Raw genomic sequence first — 21,436 nt, 5'->3', positions numbered from 1 at the left:
ATGGGAGCCTTTCCCTTAACAAAGTTAGACAATCTTTTAGGAGGGGCATTAAGTTTGACATTGTCCCCCTTTTGGAAGCCAATGCCATCCTTGATGCCAGGGCGTCTCCCACTATAAAGCATACTACGAGCAAATTTAAATTTTTCATTTTCAAGTTCATGCTTGGCAATTTTAGCATTTAATTTTGCTATATGATCATTTTGTTGCTTGATTAATACCATATGATCATGAATAGCATCAATAACAACATCTCTACATCTAGTGCAAATAGTAGTATGTTCAACGGTAGATGTAGAGGGTTTGCAAGATTTTAATTCTACAACCTTAGCATGTAATATATCATTTTTACTTCTAAGGTCGGAAATGGAGGTATTGCAAACATCTAATTCTTTAGCCTTAGCAAGCAATTTTTCATTTTCATTTCTAAGGCTAGCAAGAGAAATGTCAATTCTTCAATCTTAGCAAGCAAATCATCATTATCATTTCTAAGATTGGGAATTGGAACATCACAAGCATTTGAATCAACCTTAGCAATTAAACTAGCATTTTCATTTCTAAGGTTGTTGATAACATCATGGCATGTGCTTAGCTCACTAGTTAATTTCTCACATTTTTCAACTTCTAGAGCATAAGCATTTTTAACCTTAACATGCTTTTTGTTTTCCTTGATTAGGAAGTCCTCTTGGGTGTCCAAGAGGTCATCCTTCTCATGGATGGCACTAATTAATTCATTTAACTTTTCTTTTTGTTGCATGTTTAGGTTGGCAAAAAGGGTACGCAAATTGTCCTCCTCATCACTAGCATTATCATCACTAGAGGACTCATATTTAGTGGAGGATTTGGATTTAACCTTCTTCTTTTTTGCCGTCCTTTGCCATGAGGCACTTGTGGCCGACGTTGGGGAAGAGAAGTCCCTTGGTGACAGCGATGTTTGCGGCGTCCTCGTCGGAGGAGGAGTCGGTGGAGCTCTCGTCGGAGTCCCACTCCCGGCAAACATGGGCATCGCCGCCCTTCTTCTTGTAGTACTTCTTCTTCTCCTTTGTTCTCCCCTTCTTGTCGTCGCCCCTGTCACTAGAAATAGGACATTTTGCTATAAAGTGACCGGGCTTACCACACTTGTAGGAAACCTTCTTGGAGCGGGGCTTGTAATCTTTCCCCCTCCTTTGCTTGAGGATTTGGCGGAAGCTCTTGATGACGAGCGCCATTTTCTCGTTGTCGAGCTTGGAGGCGTCGATGGATGTTCTACTCGATGTAGACTCCTCCTTCTTCTCCTCCGTCGCCTTAAATGCGACCGGTTGTGCTTCGGACGTGGAGGGACCATCAAGCTCGTTGATCTTCCTTGAGCCTTTGATCATAAACTCAAAGCTCACAAAATTCCTGATTACTTCCTCGGGAGTCATTAGTGTATATCTAGGATTGCCACGAATTAATTGGACTTGAGTAGGGTTAAGGAAAATAAGTGATCTTAGAATAACCTTAACCATTTCGTGGTCATCCCATTTTTTGCTCCCGAGGTTGCGCACTTGATTCACCAAGGTTTTGAGCCGGTTGTACATGTCTTGTGGCTCCTCCCCTTGGCGAAGACGGAAGCGACCGAGCTCCCCCTCGATCGTCTCCCGCTTGGTGATCTTGGTTAGCTCATCTCCCTCGTGCGCGGTCTTGAGCACGTCCCAAACTTCCTTGGCGCTCTTTAATCCTTGCACCTTGTTATACTCCTCTCGACTTAGAGAGGCGAGGAGTATAGTTGTGGCTTGGGAGTTGAAGTGCTCGATTTGGGCTACCTCGTCCTCATCATAATCCTCATCCCCTACGGATGGTACCTGTGCTCCAAACTCAACAACATTCCATATACTTTTGTGGAGTGAGGTTAGGTGAAATTTCATCAAATCACTCCACCTAGCGTAATCTTCACCGTCAAAGGTTGGCGGTTTGCCTAATGGAACGGAAAGTAATGGAGTATGTTTAGAAATGCGAGGGTAGCGTAGGGGGATCTTACTAAACTTCTTGCACTCATGGCGCTTAGAAGTAATAGATGGCGCGTCGGAGCCGGAAGTGGAAGGTGATGAAGTATCGGTCTCGTAGTAGACCACCTTCCTCATCTTCTTTTTCTTATCGCCACTCCGATGCGACTTGTGGGAAGAGGCTTTCTTCTCCTTCCCCTTCCCCTTGTTGCGGGACTCTTCCGATGAAGCTTTCCTGTGGCTTGTAGTGGGCTTGTCGCCGGTCTCCATCTCTTTCTTGGCGTGATCTCCCGACATCACTTCGAGCGGTTAAGCTGTAATGAAGCACCGGGCTCCGATACCAATTGAAAGTCGCCTAGAGGGGGGGTGAATAGGGCGAATCTGAAATTTACAAACTTAATCATAACTACAAGCCGGGTTAGCGTTAGAAATATAATCGAGTCCGAGAGAGAGGGTGCAAAACAAATCGCAAGCGAATAAAGAGTGTGACACGCGGATTTGTTTTACCGAGGTTCGGTTCTTGCAAACCTACTCCCCGTTGAGGTGGTCACAAAGACCGGGTCTCTTTCAACCCTTTCCCTCTCTCAAACGGTCCCTCGGACTGAGTGAGCTTCTCTTCTCAAATCAATTGGGAATCAAACTTCCCGCAAGGACCACCACACAATTGGTGTCTCTTGCCTTGCTTACAAATGAGATGATCGCAAGAAAGAATGAAAGAAAGAAGCAATCCAAGCGCAAGAGCTCAAAAGAACACAACAAATCTCTCTCACTTAACACTAAAGCTTTTGTGGAATTTGGGAGAGTATTTGATAACTTGGTTGTATCTAGAATTGAATGCTAGAGCTCTTGTAAGTAGTTGGAATGTGGAAAACTTGGATGACTTGAATGTGGGGTGGTTGGGGGTATTTATAACCCCAACCACCAAACTAGCCATTTGGTGGAGGCTACTGTCGCATGGCGCATTGGACAGTCCGGTGTGCCACCGGACAGTGTCCGGTGCGCCAGCCACGTCACCAGGCCGTTGGGTTCCGACCGTTGGAGCTCTGACTTGTGGGCCCGCCTAGCTGTCCGGTGGTTCACCGGACAAGTCCTGTAGACTGTCCGGTGTGCCGCCCGCGCGTGCTCTGGTCCTCTGCGCGCGCTGGCGCGCATTTAATGCGTTGCAGTCGACCATTGGCGTGAAGTAGCCGTTGCTCCGCTGGCTCACCGGACATGTCCGGTGAATTATAGCGGAGCGGAAATTCGAAGCTGGCGAGTTCAGAGTCGCTCTCCCCAGGGGCACCGGACACTGTCCGTTGGTGCACCGGACAGTCCGGTGAATTATAGCGAAGCGCCTCTGAGAATTCCCGAAGGTGAAGAGTTCAGCTTGGAGTTCCCTGGTGCACCGGACACTATCCGGTGGTGCACCGGACACTGTCCGGTGGCACACCAGACAGTCCGGTGCGCCAGACCAGGGCAGCCTTCGGTTATCCCTTGCTCTCTTTGTTGAACCCATTTCTTGGTCTTTTTATTGGCTTAGTGTGAACCTTTTGCACCTGTATAACTTATAGACTAGAGCAAACTAGTTAGTCCAATTATTTGTGTTGGGCAATTCAACCACCAAAATCATTTAGGAAATAGGTGTAAGCCTAATTCCCTTTCAGATCACCCGCTAGCAACTCACCGGAAACACCATGTTCGGTGCCCTCCGAGGGTAACATGGCGCTTTCCCCCCTTCCTCCTTGCGGAAAGGCGACGAAGGGGCGTACAATAAAAGTCGAGATGGTCCTTGATCGTCCTCTCGCTCCGTGCAGAGGCTCGGGGGCTGCTCTCGCACCAGGCTACGGCCGAACTGTTGACCACGTCAAAAAACCAGCGTGAAAACTCGGAGCCTGACCGTGCACCCGGACTACAGCCAGGCCGCATGAGGAAACAGCAAGGCCGTCCGAGGCATCGCAAAAAATTAAGACCTCAGAGGAGTCAAACCACTCCTCCGAGGCCTCGGGGGCTACACCCGGCGGGTGCGCTCGCGCGCACTCACCGGAACAAAATGTAACCGAGAAGGGCCGGTCCCCTTGCAAAAATTCGGCAGAACCTCCAAGCGAGTGCCCGCACTCCCTTTGAGGCTCGGGGGCTACTGTCGGGTACCGTAATTAGGGGTACCCCCAATACTCCTAAACACAGCCAAAAAACATCTTTAGAACAAACCATACGAGACCGATAAAGCGAGGTCCAAGTCAAGGCCACACCTCCCAAGGGACGCGACCTCATCCGAGCCCAGCCTTGGCCTCGAGCGGGAACAGTAGTGTGGCGGAACTGCCCGAATTATTCCAACTTAAGTGCCTAAGTCCCGCCTTAGAGGCTAGACCACACTTAAATAGGAATAACCCGTCAATCCCTCGGATCTAGTCCGACACGGCCACTGACAGGATCAAGTACCACAATCTCACTCGAAGGTGAGTCACAGAGCAAATACAATAAAGCATAAAACCATACATGTCAGAGTATTAAATTATTACATCACCATCATCATCATCGGAGTTTTGCAAAAGTAACCATCATTGTTCGAAGTGCAGCGGAATAAAACTAACGATAATTAAACAGAGAGATGGGGAAGCCTGTCCCATCACTCCTCATGCTCCTCCTCAGCCGAGGCAGGGTCCCACTCAACAGTCCAACCCGGTGGCAAGGTGGACGGCCAAGTTATCCCAGCAACCATCTCCTCCAGAGAACCTGTAAAAATTATGCCACAAGCAAGGCTGAGTATACTAATACTCAGCTAGACTTACCCGGTGTGAGGAGTCTACTCCTCTACCTCTAGACATGCAGCTGTTTGGCTGTGGGGTTTGGTTGCCAAAAGCACTAGCTGAGTTTCTAAATCAAGATTTTAACTTAATCAAAGTTAAGTGTGACTCTCTTAAGGCTAAAAGTGGACTATCTACTCATACAAAGTAGCAAACATTTTAGCAATCAACATCTTATATCATCTCCGCATCATTCCACTTGTTACTCAATGTAGCAGCATGGATCAAGCAGTCTCATTAGCTGCGAGAAGCAGACGATTCGAATCGAGTTTTTATCCTTGCAAGGTAAACCTAAACACACGACATGCAGGGGCACTCCGTCCCCACACATATCAACCGTCCCCATCGATTCCCTGTCAGCAGAGAGGGGCTCACCGCCTTGGCGTACAATGCCTCACTTACCCCGACTGGCCGTCGTGCAGTGACCGCACTTGTACCCACCATAACCGGAATGGGAGACCTCGTCTCAGGTCGCATGAGGAGGGCAATCTGCTGCCAGGTTCAATCAGGTACTAGGCTTACCGATTTACCATATTTCTCGGCATGTGCTTAGTACGTTCAAACGCTTGACTCACGGTACCACACCTTAATCCTTATTCAAATTTTTATCCCGTAGACAACCAATCCCCATGGATTGTTGCCCACAAACAACATCAGTACGATATGAAAGTGGGTACAATCAATGTCCTGACCTCGCGCGAGTGCTAGAAAAATCACTCGTCTTCTACCGAGATCGTACTTAATAAAGCAGCTACTCGACCTAGCATACTAGTATTCATCTCAATAGGATTCCTGAGATCATGCAACTAGGGTTTCAAACAATTCCTACACTTAAGTGCACAATCAATCCTACAAGCATTAAGTGAAGTAAAATAGCATAATAACAGGTTATGCATAAAACCGGGGCTTGCCTTCCAAAGCAGTGGCAGGCAGGTCCTCTGGTGCAGGCTCGGGTGCTGGATCTGGGGCTACCTCCTGAGCAGCTCCTTGCTCCGGCACGAGGATGTACTCTCCGTCAGCAAGATTGCAGTCTATCGATATGCAATGAACATGTATGTCATGATTATGCAAGGTTTAAGAACATCACTAAAGAGACTAAGTTAAGAATTAACTTAGGGTTTCCTGGTTCTATGGGGCTTCTAGTGGTATACATAGACATAGACTTATTACCTTTTAAGCTTAGGTTTCCTTTTAGGATAACATGGTGAATTGGTATTGCCTTGATACATTTTAGTGGACAGATTACAAAGGCTTTAGGCTAACATTAATTTACATTATTTATTTTCCTTTCCTTAATTTTCATTTAGGGTTTCTAGGGTAGGTTTGAACTACAACAGGGTTTTAATAATTTCCAAAAATTCTGTAAAAATTACAGTGGGTTGTCACTTGTTATTTTAGCTTGTTTTAAGAATTTGAGGCTTAAAGTATAAAAGCTAGGCTTTAAACAAAAATAACAACAGTTAGGCAAAATGGGCCACTTTACACTACACCTCTTAGTTAGGGGTAGGTTCTGTCCTAAAGGTTATTTTTGCTGGCATCCTCTAGTAATAATAGGTCTCTGTTCTAAAAATCACAGAAAAATAAGGGGTGGTTATTTAGTTATGATTTTCTTAAGTTTAATGTCAAAAAGGCACTTTCTACTACATTATTATTTGAAAAATGTCAAACAGCAGATTTCATTTTTTTCCTAAATTCTCTCTAATAAAACAATAGTTATCCCAAGGGTGGGGGTGTTTTTACCTTGGGGTTATTTTTGTAGAGTTTTTCTAAGTTTCACTTGTTTTATTAAAACAAAAGAGATCTTACTTATTTTACACTAAAACAGGGTATGATATATTTTTCTAGTGAACTATATTGAATAAATAACCTAACAAAAATAGAGGTACTCTCTGGTTCATTAATTAAATTACATTTTCTATTTTCCCTATCTTTAAGCATATTATAGAATAAGGGGTAAAACTAACTTAAATGGAGTGGACAGAGAGGTTCAACATTTTTAAACAGGTTAGTAGGTAAATATAAACTTCCCCAATTTTTCCTAACCTTAGTCAAATAGCCTAACTATTTTTCTTACTATTATTGAGCTTTTGGCCAATACTAACATTAAATTAGAACTTTTAAGTTTTCCACAACACCAAGGGGTTTTATACTTTTCTTAATTAGGTTACATTATTTGGAGTCTGACAAAATTGGTTTGACCAAATTTAGATGATTTAAACAGAAGTTATGCATTTTCAAAGTTGCTGTCCAATTTAAAAACAGATTTAATTAAGGTTTTCTGGAAAAACAGTTTACACCGAGGTCCCTGGGTTTAAACTAAATCCACCTTCGCAAATCTACCCCCACGCCACTATTCCCATGTGTCACTGACATTTCACAAAACCCCCTGACCTTCTTTCCCTCTCACCCGCAGTCCTTCCCCTTACTGAAACAGTAACCGCGGGAAAGAAAAGGGCGGCGCGGCTTACCGGCGGCGAGGGAGGTCCGGCGAAGGGTGGGGTCGGCTCGGGGAGACTCTGGCGGTCACGTCGAGGTACGGCTCGACGTCGGAGATGGCCGGAATCGCACGGTCCACGCGTGCAGGCGGGTGTCCTCGTCGGCGGCGAGTATACCGGCCAAACCACGGCGAACTGGTTCAATTCGAGGGCACGGTGAGCTTCACGGGGTCACGCAGCGACTGTGTGCACAAGGAATCGAAGGATGGTGGAGTGGTTTACCCGGTCCACGTACTCCGGCGAGGGCGAGAACTCTGGCGAGCGTGGACTGGCTTCTCCGGCGAAGTACTCTCCGATTCCTTGCTCGGGGAGCCTCACGGAGGTGTGCACAGTCTTCTCCGAGGGCTGGACGGGGTTGGGAATGGCTCTATTGGCCGGTCTATGGTGGCAGAGGGGTTGGGCGGCCGCGGACTCGCTGCGCACGGGCAAACGGCGACGAGCTAACTCCGGTGAGGTGTGGAGGGTGCGCGGAAGGGTGTAGTCGAAGCCTGGGAGGGCTTTATAAGCTCGGGCGCGGGCCACGGCGCGGGTTTGGCTCGGGCGCGGCGCGGGGCATGCGGGGACGCGCGCGAGCGTGCTCTGGCGCGGGCAGAAGGCGTCGAACACGTGGAGGTGAGTTTCTTCCAGTGTTCAAACGTCTCCAGAGATCGCAAACGTGCGAATCTCGCCATGAATCCGGCGCAGACCTCCTCCTGGCACCTAGGGCTATCTCACATGTGTGAGTTCCAAGGGATGATACGCCCTAGATCGGGAGATAGACGGGCGCCAAATCTGGCTTGTCTCACTGCCCACTCAGCGACAAAACTGATGTCAAGTGTTGTCAAACGTCTGAGTCTCGGTCTCAAATTTTTCCAGGGGGTGCCTTAAGTGGTATACCACATTTTTGGTATAGAACCCAAGTGGTTTTGGCGCCATATTCAAAGTGAACACGGCTGGTCTTTGGATTAGGGCTAAAATGTGACTTAGAGGGAAATAGAGAGCTCTAGCTCTCTCTCCACTTGGAGATTTGAATTGGGGTTTCTCCAGGGGTCTTTTTGCAATATTTCCCTCCCTTAATTGATGATTATAATGTTGCTTAGGGTTTGGGCAAAAGTTACACACACTTTGCACCCTTGTTCACTCTCTTTCCCCTCTTACCCAGGGTTTTGGAAGATAGGGTTTAGGAGAGGTCTAGGGTTCTTCTCCCCTTTTATCCAAGGTAGTAAGTGTGCAAGGATTAGAGTAATGCTTCTTATGTCATTGGCAACTTGATTAGCACATGAGCTCCAAAGTTCTTATGTGGTGCCCTAAGTCTTTACCCTTGTGAACACAGCTTCTAGTGCCAAAGTGGCCCTAGCCAAGGTAACACCTGGGGTGTTACAAGTAGTCCCGGACGGATTCACGCCTCGCCCGAGGGTCCCCTCAGGCGATGAGCGCACCCTCGGCTCGCCTGAAGCCTAGCTTGGGCAGACTTTCTCGTACAGCGACCTTGGCCAAATTGCCTTACCAGCCGACTGTATCGCATGCACATTTAATGCGGGGATCGCCTGACACCTTATCCTGACACGCGTGCCCCAGTCGGCAAAGTCGAAGTGACCGCAGTCACTTCGCCCCTTTACTGACCGATCTGACGGGAAAACAGCGTCATTCACCTCGCTCCGCCTACGGTGCCAACCACCAGGATAAAACTAAGTCACGATCTCCCACGAGTTCGGCCTCGGGCGCAACAAGGAGCTCCGCCTCGCCCGACCTCCGGCCTCGGAAGAAGATCTCCGCCTCGCCCGAGCCCAGCCTCAGCCTCGGAAGAAGATCTCCGCCTCGTCCGAGCCCAGCCTCGGCCTCAGGAGAAGTCTCTGCCTCGCCCGAGCCCAGCCTCGGCCTCAGGAGAAGTCTCCGTCTCGCCCGACCTAGGCCTCGGACCGACTACGCTACGGGGGATACATCATTACCCTACTCCTAGCTGACTGCCTCAGGCTATGAAGGAACAAGACCGGTGTCCCATCTAAGGTTACTCCGGTAACAGGTAATGATGGTTCCCCGCGTGCGCCCATGACGTCGGATTGCACTCAACCTCCTACGGAAGCAAGACAACGTCAGCAGGATCCATGCCACGCCGACAGCTGTGCTTCTACAGGGCTCAAGGCACTTCTCCGACGACCACGCTAGCTCGTGTACAGGGCTCAAGGCGCTTCTCCGACAGCCACGTTAGCTCGCAGCTACACCCCATTGTACAGCTAGGCATCTCCTTGTATCTATAAAAGGGGATGTCCAGGGCCTTCCTAAGGCACGTTCACGTGGTGGAACACACAACACACCACGCGAGACGTTGTAACCCCTACTACAAGCACACCGGTGCGAGATAACACAAGCCACATTTCCCTCTTGTGTTCCATCTTGCATCAACCCATATGGCAGGGACACGCAGCAACAAATTTACTGGTCGGTTGACGTTCCCCGCGGGTCCGAAACGCCGACAAATAATAATAAATACTTGTCTAACCTAAAAGCAAGTGCTTGACCTCAACCCCACATACAACTAGTCCACTTTAGCCAAACGGGACATTTGCTGAGTACGTTGATGTGTACTCACCCTTACTTTACACACCTCCCCCACCTCAGGTTGTCCCCAGTGTACCCAATGCTCAGGAGGTGATGCTGGCAACATGGATGACTTCGAGGAGTTCTAGGAATATGACGAGTTCTAGTTCTTTCTTAGTGCCAAACCCCCAGCCAGCTGCCTATGTAGGCTTAGCTTCTACGTTTCGTAATTCCGCACTTTGATAATTATGTCGAACAATGGTTATGTAATAGACTCTGTGGATGTCTTGGACATCTTGATGTAATTAAGTACCTTTCCGCTATTTACTTCGAGCATTGTGTGATAATGTCCAATTATGTAATCGTTGTGTACGTGACTTTCTAATCCTAGCACGTACATGGTTCGCATTCAGTTTGCCTTCCAAAACCGGGTGTGACACGTGGGGACGCGGTCCTTTACCGATGCCTGCGCGGATTCTTAGGAGATTGTTGAGCTCGAGTTCCTTTCAGTTACGTCGGCGAAGAAGGCGGAGCTGACGCGATGGACCCACGAGTCAGTGGACAAAATCGTGTGTGGCTAACTTTTGGTGGATGAGTCTGCATGTGATGGGAGGCTGAGCAAAGGGGCCCGCCTGCTACTGGAGATGAGGTGCGCGTGTGACACTAAGAGGACGACCAGCGACGCCACACAAAGCGTAGCGAGCGCGAGTTCAAGATGGATAAGGTGGGCTGACGAGAGTGGAAAAGGAAGTGGGTCGCGGGGAGGGGTTGCGCATGGGCCAATTTGGAGATTTTGGCCCAAGTGAATATATGTTCCTTTTCTTTTTCTTTTCGTTTTCCTGTTTTCTATTTTGTTTGCTAATTCAAATCAAATTCAAATACAGTTTGAATTCTCAATTCAATTAGAATGCATAGTCAATAAATTACATGGCTTGAAGTTATTTATTCTATTTATATTATTTATTCATTTGTTTAGACAAATGCAACACAGATATATTTCCTCTCAAGCATATATTTTAAAGGTGCGGCTAGTTTTAGATGTTTATATAAATAACCCATTTATTTTAATAAAAAGTAAAGTATAATATTCATTAAAGACTACCTTAAATCCAATATTTCTACAGAATGTTTTATAACTCTATAGTTCATGAACTCTATAGTTCATGAAGGAGATAATCTTTTCCACTATTTATTCTTTGAGGTTTCAAACTATCCTCTAGTTTCAAATTCAAACTCAAATTTAGTTTAAGATTTCAAATTCAGTTAGATGAACACTCAAAACTTCGGCATGAATGCAAAATATACTTTGATTAATTAATTAAATAAATTAGTATTTTATCTAAGCAAAAGGCTTCAAAAGATGTAGATCGTCATAAGAAGGAATAATATTAACTCCTAGTGTAAAACTTTCATTAAGAGTGGCTTGTAACTATATAGTTTAACCAGGGAAAAAACAAAGTTATGCTAATTTTCGTGTAAAGCCTTTAGACGCCTTGTTTCATGGGAAAGAGAGAGTATAATGAATAGATTCGTAATTATTCATTTAAATATAAATGTAGACAAAAAAGTCAATACCTAAATCATCTAAAACAACTAATATAATACAATGTAAGAGGGCGAGGACCAAAATTTAGCAGGGAGCAATTTTAATATTTATTATTGAATACAATTGCAATTATAAGTATATATAATTATATATATTTACTCTTGTTCGAAGAACGGTGTCACAGATTCCGCGTTCCAGACTGTTTTTTTACCCCAAATTCCTCCAAAATTAGGGGCTCTTCAGCTGCAAGCCTTCCACTCTTTTTTCTTTCTCTCCTCTGCATGCCATTTTTAGCTCCTCTCCTCGTTTCGCTCCCCGACCGCGACCATCTCTAATCCGTCCACCCAAACCTCGACCACCAATTTCCATCCTTCCACCTCCGATCGCCTCCCGGCGGAACGTGGTGCGTTCCGCCGTCGCCGCCGCATTGCCATGCCCCTGCAGACTCGGGAGGGCAGGAGGAGGAGGAGGAAACACGAGTACACGGGGTTGTGATCGCCGCCGCGGCCTGCCCGATGGGCAACGTCTGCGTCGGGCCTCGATTCTCGAAGAACTGTGGCTTCTTCGGCAACTTCTCCCTGTGGCCCTCCCGCTCCCGCAACTCCGGCACCCCCTCCAACCCCACCACCACCTCCCGCTCCGTTCCCGTGGTCCAGGTCCAGCCGAGCGAATCCGACGCCAAGCCGCAGCCCGCGCAGAGCACCGCGGCTCCGGCACCCGTCGTCATATCCGAGCCGGCACAGCTTTCCCAGCCGCAGCCAGCAAGCAAACCCGACCCGTCACCACCACTGCCGGCGTCGCAACAGCATGCTCAAGCTCAGCAGCAGCAGGCGTCGGCGCCGCGTCAGCAGTCCCGGAAGAAAGCGGCGCACATCAAGCGCATCTCCAGCGCGGGGCTGCAGGTGGAGTCGGTGCTCCGGCGCAAGACCGACAACCTCAAGGACATGTACAGCCTGGGACGGAAGCTCGGGCAGGGGCAGTTCGGCACCACGTACCTGTGCGTGGACAAGGCGACGGGGCTGGAGTACGCGTGCAAGTCAATCGCGAAGCGGAAGCTGGTCACCGACGAGGACGTGGAGGACGTCCGGCGCGAGATCCAGATCATGCACCACCTCGCGGGGCACCCCAACATCATCGCCATCCGCGGCGCGTACGAGGACTCCGTGGCCGTGCACGTCGTCATGGAGCTCTGCGCCGGCGGGGAGCTGTTCGACCGCATCGTGCGGAGGGGGCACTACACGGAGCGGCAGGCGGGGGAGCTGGCCCGCGTCATCGTCGCCGTCGTGGAATCGTGCCACTCGCTCGGGGTCATGCACCGGGACCTCAAGCCGGAGAACTTCCTCTTCGTCGGCAACGACGAGGAGTCGCCGCTGAAGACCATCGACTTCGGCCTCTCCATGTTCTTCCGCCCAGGTGCCTGTCTGTCTGTCTGTCCACGTACATTTAACTGCACGCATAATGGGCTCATGCATCTCCTCTTTTTGCAGGCGAGGAGTTCACGGACGTCGTCGGGAGCCCGTACTACGTGGCGCCGGAGGTGCTGAAGAAGCGCTACGGGCAGGAGGCCGACGTGTGGAGCGCCGGCGTAATCATCTACATCCTTCTCTGCGGGGTGCCGCCGTTCTGGGCGGAGACGGAGCAGGGCATCTTCGAGCAGGTGCTGCACGGCTCGCTGGACTTCGACTCCGACCCCTGGCCGAGCGTGTCGGGGGACGCCAAGGACCTGCTTCGGAAGGTGCTCGTCAGGGACCCCAAGAAGCGCCTCACCGCGCACCAAGTGCTATGTGAGTTGCATGCGTTGCTTTCCCTTCTTTTTGCACACCCATGTGTGCTCTGCTCTGCTCAGCTCAGCTCAGCTCAACTCAGTTGTTCTTGATTATTTCAGGCCACCCGTGGCTGCAGACCATCGCCTCTGCGCCTGATAAGCCGCTGGACTCTGCGGTGTTGTCCCGGCTGAAGCAGTTCTCGGCGATGAACAAGCTCAAGAAGATGGCGTTGAGGGTGAACAAGCTGCTTCTTTCCTGCGATACGATATATAGGTTTCAGGGAACGAACATGGATGTCAGTCATCTTCAATTCGTTGCGCAGGTGATCGCGGAGAACCTGTCGGAGGAGGAGATCGCGGGGCTCAAGGAGATGTTCAAGATGATGGACACCGACAACAGTGGGCAGATCAATTTCGAGGAGCTCAAGGCCGGACTTGAGAAAGTCGGTGCTAACATGAAGGAGTCCGAGATATATCAGCTCATGCAAGCTGTAAGTCAGCTTCTTCTTTTTTTCAGCAAACATTCAGAAAGGAAATGTTGAAACTGTTTCAAGAAACAATCGCTGTTCCTATTGGCATGCTTGCAGGCGGATATCGACAACAGTGGCACCATAGATTATGGAGAGTTCATAGCTGCCACACTGCATCTCAACAAAATTGAAAGGGAAGACCATCTCTTTGCCGCCTTCCAATACTTTGATAAAGACGGCAGTGGATACATCACAGCTGATGAGCTGCAGCAAGCATGTGACGAGTTCGGAATAGAGGATATCAGACTCGAAGACATGATTGGCGAAGTGGATCAAGACAATGTATGGTTAATGATATATCCTACCTCAGCTCCGTTGGGCATAATCCTGACACACTTTTCTCTTTGATCCTTGTGCAGGATGGGCGCATAGATTACAACGAGTTCGTCGCCATGATGCAAAAACCAACAGCCGGATATGGCAAGAAAGGTCATCGGTATAACCTTAGCATTGGTTTTAGGGATGCTTTGAAGGCAAATAGCTGACAATGTTGCCCATCATACTAAGTGACGTGGTGTTGTGCATACGTGTTGTAATTGTAAACGGAACTCGGGTTCTGATTAATTCATAGGATCTTTTTTTGATCAAAGTCCTGAACCCAGCTTTATTAGAAAGTCGCCGAGTTTAAACGAAGGAAGGCCACACCAACAAACCGGGTGCCAGATGGAGACAGACGCGGAAAAGTTCTAAGACAACTGAACCCTTCTTTCCTCAAGGCTCCAGCAGATCCAAGGCTAGCTTCTCAGTCACCGACTCCGCCAACACCTTGGACTTGGGTTTGGAAAGTGGCTTCTAGGATTTGATCAGCATTAACAAGATGTTTGGTCCGGCCTTTTTTTTTGTTTTGGCCCGCAACCGTTCACAGCGCTACCCGATAGCGTTGTTTTTAGTTTGGTTGGACCAGCTGGTAATCGATCACGTCGACTGTCAGCCCATATCAACTCGTTACCGCTCAACAGAGACCGTATCGATTCCCTCACGTCGCCCCTCACCTTTCCTCGTGCCGCCTGTTGCCCCTCCCCTTCCCTCGCCCCTCTCTCTCTCCGGCAAGCACTGCTGCCCCGGGTGAGGATCTCACTGTTGATACTTGGGTGGTGTTTGGTTCATTTTAGGGAATGGCAACGTTAACGTGAGTGTTAACGTGAATGAAGCACGCTACTGCAGATTGCAGTGCAATAGAAAGCGGGATTTGATTGGCAATCGAATGCTAACATATTCAGTTCCGTGGGGGATCGGTCACACTGGCTAGGGAGCGGTAAGGAGAAGTAGTTGCTCCGTATCCCGTTACGGCGGCAAAGATTACGGACAGGTCACACCAAACAGGAAATAACGTGAATACTTAACACTACAAATGGATCACAAGGTGAAAACGTCCAACCAAACAACCCTTTGATTTCAATCCCCTAAAGGTATCAAAAAACAAGAGAACACTATTAAGACCTTCGTCCTTTGATATATCACTCCTTTGAAGTGTTAAAACGAAGGACGAGAGTATTTTAAAAGGACGTATGAACGAAACGATATGAAAAGACGATGTAAAGCATTGTATGGAACTCATCTCGTGTTCTTATTATTTTTTATTCCATCTCCCTTTATATCAAACATATTTACAAGCATATCTTCGACTTCTTAACACAAGTTGATACGAAGGTTCTTCGAAGGCTAAGCAATGTGAAGCTATGGCCCTCAAAAAGGTACTTTATACAGGACACTGTTCATCTATTTATAGAGAAGATGAACCGCCTTCATACAAAATTACAATCATGCCCTCAATCTTTTACACACATTGTTTATAAATGGCATTAGGGCAGTATTGTATTTTCTCCTTCATTTGTTGCGTAGGTCTTGGCCTTCGTCGTGTGAGAGCTTCTTTGCTGGGTTGCGTTCGAAGCTTCTCTCCTTTGCCGATGCTACCAACTTTGGCTCACACTTTCGCTACTTGCGCTTGCAGGCGAAACTTCTTTATATGTTGGTTTGACCGAAGGTCAGCTTCGTCCATTAATAATAGTGTACCTAAAACACACTTGTTTGTGCCGAATAGAAGTTCAAATGAGGACCTTCAGCATAATAGGCCCCCAACAGTAGCCCCTTGCGAAATGAGTTCGTTTCTTCATAATGAGCTTAGATCGCAAAATAAAACAATTGGGAGGACTTGTGCCAAAGGTCTAAAAAACACCTTTCCGAAGCTCGTTATAAGTCATTGTCCTACGATCACCCTCGCTGGTGGGGTCTAGATTTCAGTGAGTACAACAGTTAGATTCAAAAATCTTCAGGTATAAAAGAAAGAGACACCTGTTGGTGTCGGCACTACATTTGCCATTTTATGGTTGCTGCTATTAAAGCCAGCTCTGAATTCGAAGCTTGCTTCGAGCGCTTTTCCACCTTCAAACCAGCCTTAGGTAGTTTAAAAATACACTTTTCATTAGAAATGGTCGGAAAGCAGTCTGCTACTGAGGTGTCCCTGAAAGGGAAATGAGCCTCTGTGCCATTTCTAAGTGTTTTTGGTGATTAAGTGTCAAACAGATCACTTTGAGCTAACAAGCCTACTGTGAGTATGAGCACAGGGTTAAACAAAAGTAAATTGAGAATTATATAAGTACATTGCAAATCCTAGTGGAATGGAGAGACAAAGGTATGAATCTAGCACTTAGTAAATTGCTTTTGTTACTAACTATGCTAATCTAAGTGCTAGGAAACTTCTCAAGACGAGGCAAATTGATATGGAGAAGTTCGACTAGGTTTAGCCAAACTTGCACCAGCCTGGGGTGCACCAGACTGTCCGGTGCCCAGGCTGGCCAAACCAGTGAACTGACCACTCTCGAGAAAAGAGATGGGCACTCTTGCTATAATTCATCGAACTGTCCAGTGTGCACCGGACTGTCTGGTGAGCCAGTCGGCCAATGGCTATTGCCCGAGCCAACGGTCGGTGTGCAATCTCCGGCTGCAACGTGCGGGAGCCAATGGTCTCCAGGTCGCACCAGACTATCCGGTGTGCCATAGGGCTAGTGGCTGGCAACGATCAACTTCACCAAAGAAGGAAGGGAATCGCGCACTGTTCACTGTCCGGTGTGCACCAGACAGTCCGGTGCACCTACAGACAGAAGGCAATCAGTGCCTTCCAATTTAAGAACAAACGACTCCTTTGGCTCCTGGCGCCATAAGGGACCACCTAGGCGTATGGAGCACTACAACAAGCACCCGTTTTACATCCTACAACATCGAGACATTGCAACCACGTTATTCCTTTGCTAGATAGAGATTTGAGCACGTGTTTTGAGTTGTAACTCTGCTACGTTGTCTCTTGTGCTCTTCTCTTGACTTGTGTGCGTGTGTTACTGCAAATTTGTCTCTTGGGTGTGTTTCTACTTTCCTTTACTATTGTGTTTGATTGAGATCAAATTGTGTAAGGTGTGAGAGACTCCAACTTGTGGAGATTCCTCACAAAGGAAAAAACTTGATATAAGGAAGAAAATTGTGCTACTCAAGTTTGATCTTTGGATCACTTGAGAGGGTTGAGTGGAACCCTTGATCGAAGGAGGTCACCACAACGTGGAGTAGGCATTGGCCGAACCACGGGATAAAATCACTGTTTCACTTGTGCATTTCTTTATTGTGATTGTTTTCTTCCATAGAGTTCTCACATATTCACTTGTTTTATTGCTCCTATGTTTGATATGTATCTTAAAGGAACAATCAAGTAAAGAGTTCTCTTCTTCTCTCTACCTCTATTCATCTCAACTTGTTTTTGATTCTACTAACACTAATTATAAACCAAGTTTGGCTTTTGATTATTCTCGCATTCCTTACAATTCAAATGCTCATTTATTGTCTATTCCACTTGGCAAACCCCCTCACTTTGATGGGGAAGACTATTCATTTTGGAGTAATAAAATGCGTAGCCATTTATTTTCTCTTCATCCTAGTATTTGGGAAATAGTGGAAAGTGGCATGCATTTTGATATTAGCGATAATCCTGTATTTATCAATGAGCAAATTCAAAAAAATGCCCAAGCTACTACTGTTTTGCTAGCATCTCTATGCAGGGATGAATACAACAAAGTTAGTGGCTTGGACAATGCCAAACAGATATGGGACACCCTCAAGATCTCTCATGAGGGAAATTGTGCCACCATGATCAGCAAGATGGAACTGGTAGAAGGCAAGCTAGGGTGGTTCGCCATGAAAAGGGGAGAGGAGTCACCTGAAACATACAACAGGCTCAATGTCACACTCAGATTTAAGGGGCAAACCCGGGTGCGTCTCCAATGTGTGCTAGGATCAAGTCTCACACATATGATGACTCATGGTACAGAAACGAATGTCACATCTTTACTATATAAAAGGAGTTCTATACAAAATAGCTAAATAATTACATCATAAGAAGAAAACGATCCTCTGCAACCATAGTTGATTGGGAGACGACGAACTAGACCTCTCACGAACTCACCGTGGCATCCTTCATCCTCCTTATCTTGTGGTACCTATCCTTGACCTGGGGGATGTGAGTACATCAAGGGTGAGCTCACATACGTTCATCGCTCAACAAGTTGTAGGGAATAGTGTGCATGAGCTCACTTACATTGGGGACTCATGTGAAGTGTAAGGCTTACCAAAGAAGATGGTTAGAGCTCAGCATTGCTTTTAAAGTTGGTCAAAGTTTTATTAGTAGTTACTAAGTATAAGTAAATACCAACCCAATTAAATAAGAGATCACAATTAGTAATAAAACCCACAATGCAATGCATATCACAAATTAAGTTTAATTCCATAAGTTAATAGTGCAAGAGTCCTAAGTCGCTCTTGATCGTGAGCATGAATGATATAGCAGTTTTATACTCTACAGAGGTTGCACATCTTTACCCACAAGTCGTGTTACCCATTTGCCAAGGGGTCACGACTTCCCATTCATCTCTACCGAGGAGACGAGGTAGGGTAGCACTACGAGGTCTTTCCAAAGTTCCACTAGTTCGAGAATACCCGCTATGGATTTAGGAAGAAGGAAGCATAGGAATCCCTCATCCGAAAAGCTTAACAGACAGTTCGACCCGATAACCTCCCTATACTCTGCAGCGATGCCGTCCCGCTTGCCCCTTTCGGGTAAGGTAATCTCTCCCTAGCTTTCCTAATTACTTAGCCAAGGGCGTCCCATTCCACCCTTGTGGTAGCACTGTTATCTCAAGTTAAGCTCCATGTTCCAATTAACACAATAATCTTATCATGAACAATAATTAAACCAATGGTATTAATGGATCATGATCATAAATCAGATATAACATTAATCCCAAAACCAGGTAGAGAAATAAAAAATCTACCCAATAGTTCACTTGATTGCAAGGTGTGAGGTAAACAAAACTAGTGAAACCTATTAGGTCCCATAAAATAACCTGAGCATGTCGTAGTGATTAACATGGAACATTATTAGGCAAAGAAGAGAGTGATCAAGGGCATAACTTTCCTTATACTTGCGATTACATGTACTTCACCAAGTTGGTCTTCGGGTTTCTCGTGACCTCACTGCTACTCGTAGCAATACATACAAATAGACAAGGAGTACACAAAAATAACATTACACCAAACATGAGAACAAGCTTCGTAGGAATATTCTACTTGTCGCTACGAGATCGTAGGTTCGAGAACCACTAGAATCGGAGTTACGATTAGAAAGTTATGGTTTTCGGAAGATTTATGTGATTAAACAGGAAAACTATGTTCTATGTTGATTATTATATATCATGTGAGAAAGATATTCTAAAGAAATAACGAATTTAAGCTTAATCTAAGTTATAACTTAATTAGGAATCATATGTTAGTCAACCTATAATTATAGGCAGATTAACTTTGATTAGAAAGGTTAATCTACTAACATAGGTTAAACAGAATACCTATTTTGGAAAACATGTTACTTGGTAAAATAATGTTACTGTAGCGTATGCAATATTATTGCGAAGCTAACGCAACTTGAACGAGTTTAATCGAAGCTAAAATGTAGGAGGTATGATTAAAACAAGTTTCTGGGATTTATTTTTGTACTAGAAATCATTTCCAGATTTATTTTATCCAAACTAACAAATCCATGGACGGCTGCGCCCATTACTGTATAGTTCAGGGTTAAATTTATTAAATCTAGGGCCTAAATGTATTAATCTTTACATTTACATGGACTGTGGGTTAGTTTCACTATTTTCTAGGGTCTCATTTGTAAAGTTGTCGCGACGACTTATACATGGGCATGATCTGGCCGTTGGATCTAAATTCAAGGCTCAGGTTAGAAGACTGAAGGGGTATGCTAACCTTTTAATCAAGTCCGCTCATGGTCACGTGAACGGTCCAGATTAAATGCTGAACCGATATGCTTTCTTGATTACCAGATCTTGATCCAACGGTGAAGATTCATCCAACCGAAAGGTTATTTGATGGCTTAATCATGTGCGTTCATCCGGTATCTGATGACTACCACGCCCCATGCCATTAGGCACACCCACGCGGCGGAGCGAAGCTCCCACGGTGGCACGTTCGCAGGAGTTCAATGATCCGGTGTCCCGGTGCCCTATCCCCCAACTAATCCTAAGATTCATAAAGAGGAGGGAGAGGCGAACTTGATGGCGGCTTCCTTACCGGCGATTGTTGCCCAAGTAATGCTGGCGACGCGATGGAGCGGCCCGACAGTGGTTTCCTCGCTCCGGCGAGCGATTTGTCAAGCTCCGGTGACCATCGCGTCCGAGGGCTTGCCTGAATGCACTCCACAATCGTAGGTGAACCTCCGTGACTATTCCTCGGACACCGATCCATGGCGGACACATGATGTGGGTGCGCCGGCATCGATCTCGCCCGACAACTCTTTCTCTCCCTGGTATCACCGCGGCGACTGACACCCATGAGATGAATGGGGTACCAAGCTATATAGCCGCGAGGGGCAAGGCCAAGGTGGTGACCAGCAGGCGCAACTGACTCGGTGGTTATGGCACTTTGTTGCAATTTAGCTACAAGCTATGCTCGATCTGTTAGGGAGGATGCTGACGGAGTGGCCCCACGCGGCAGAGAACTGAGACAGCGCACGAGTATGGTTAGTGGCTGGCGGTGTGGGCCCACTTGGCCGATGTCTGCGCGCACGCGACGTGTGAGAGGCTAGTGGGCCAGGATGGGCTGGGTGAGGTTTCGGCCCATGCACATTAGGCTTTTCCCCCTTTTTCAATTTAATTTGCTATTTTAAATTTGTAACTTTTAAATTCAAATTTGAAACTATGTTGAATCTTGGTCATCCCATTAAATGCACAAACAAAACTTCGGAATGAATGCAAACCATTTATTTTATCATCTTGTTTTATTCATTAAACATATGCTTTTCAATATGAAATTCGTATACACAAAGGATGCTTATTAAGATAACATTTTCTAATATATTATCTCAATATTATAATGATTTTTTTAAATCTTAATTCAACCTAAATAATTTTATTTGTATATGGACTTCTTATTATTTAGTTTAGGAAAAGGTGTTTATGTAATCTCTTATCAGGAAATACTTTAATCCCCATATTTTTATTGTTTCCAATTCTATGGTTTATGGGAGGAATGTTTCATTTTAGCAGATAGATAAAAAGGGCTTTTCTTTCACCATGTATTCTTTTTTGTTTTTTATTTTAAATTCTATTTTCAAATTTTAACTCTAACTTTTGAACTACCAAAATTTTAAATGTTACTATTTATTCATTTTAGGGAACAAAATATTTTATAAAGAAAGGAATTCATTACTAGAAGATATTTTATCATTTTGGAGAATTCTTTGAATCATACACTCAAGACCCTGGTGAACAAGATTAGAAGCTATGAAAGCACAAG

The 21,436-nt window shown here is 46.3% G+C and overlaps 1 protein-coding gene across 1 annotated transcript; it reads left to right on the top strand.

Moving 5' to 3' along the window:
- Positions 1-11,619: 11,619 nt before the first annotated feature.
- LOC103650380 (calcium-dependent protein kinase 27) lies at positions 11,620-14,438 on the top strand. The gene is made up of 6 exons (XM_008675961.2): positions 11,620-12,715; positions 12,790-13,086; positions 13,188-13,303; positions 13,391-13,558; positions 13,655-13,879; positions 13,957-14,438. The coding sequence occupies exons 1-6, from the start codon at positions 11,818-11,820 to the stop codon at positions 14,080-14,082; spliced, it is 1,830 nt and encodes a 609-aa protein (XP_008674183.1). The 5' UTR covers positions 11,620-11,817; the 3' UTR covers positions 14,083-14,438.
- The last annotated feature ends 6,998 nt before the right edge of the window (positions 14,439-21,436 follow it).

This window comes from Zea mays, chromosome 3 (genome assembly GCF_902167145.1).
Source record: "Zea mays cultivar B73 chromosome 3, Zm-B73-REFERENCE-NAM-5.0, whole genome shotgun sequence".
Taxonomy (NCBI): domain Eukaryota; kingdom Viridiplantae; phylum Streptophyta; class Magnoliopsida; order Poales; family Poaceae; genus Zea; species Zea mays.
This window is presented reverse-complemented; position numbering and strand designations above follow the sequence as displayed.

What these genes read in the sequence shown, in the direction of transcription:
- LOC103650380 (XM_008675961.2), top strand. Translation starts at nt 11,818, where the DNA reads ATGGGCAACGTCTGCGTCGGGCCTCGATTCTCGAAGAACTGTGGCTTC. An exon ending in CTCCATGTTCTTCCGCCCAG is followed by an intron (nt 12,716 to 12,789) that starts GTGCCTGTCTGT and finishes CTCTTTTTGCAG; the next exon opens with GCGAGGAGTTCACGGACGTC. An exon ending in CACCGCGCACCAAGTGCTAT is followed by an intron (nt 13,087 to 13,187) that starts GTGAGTTGCATG and finishes TGATTATTTCAG; the next exon opens with GCCACCCGTGGCTGCAGACC.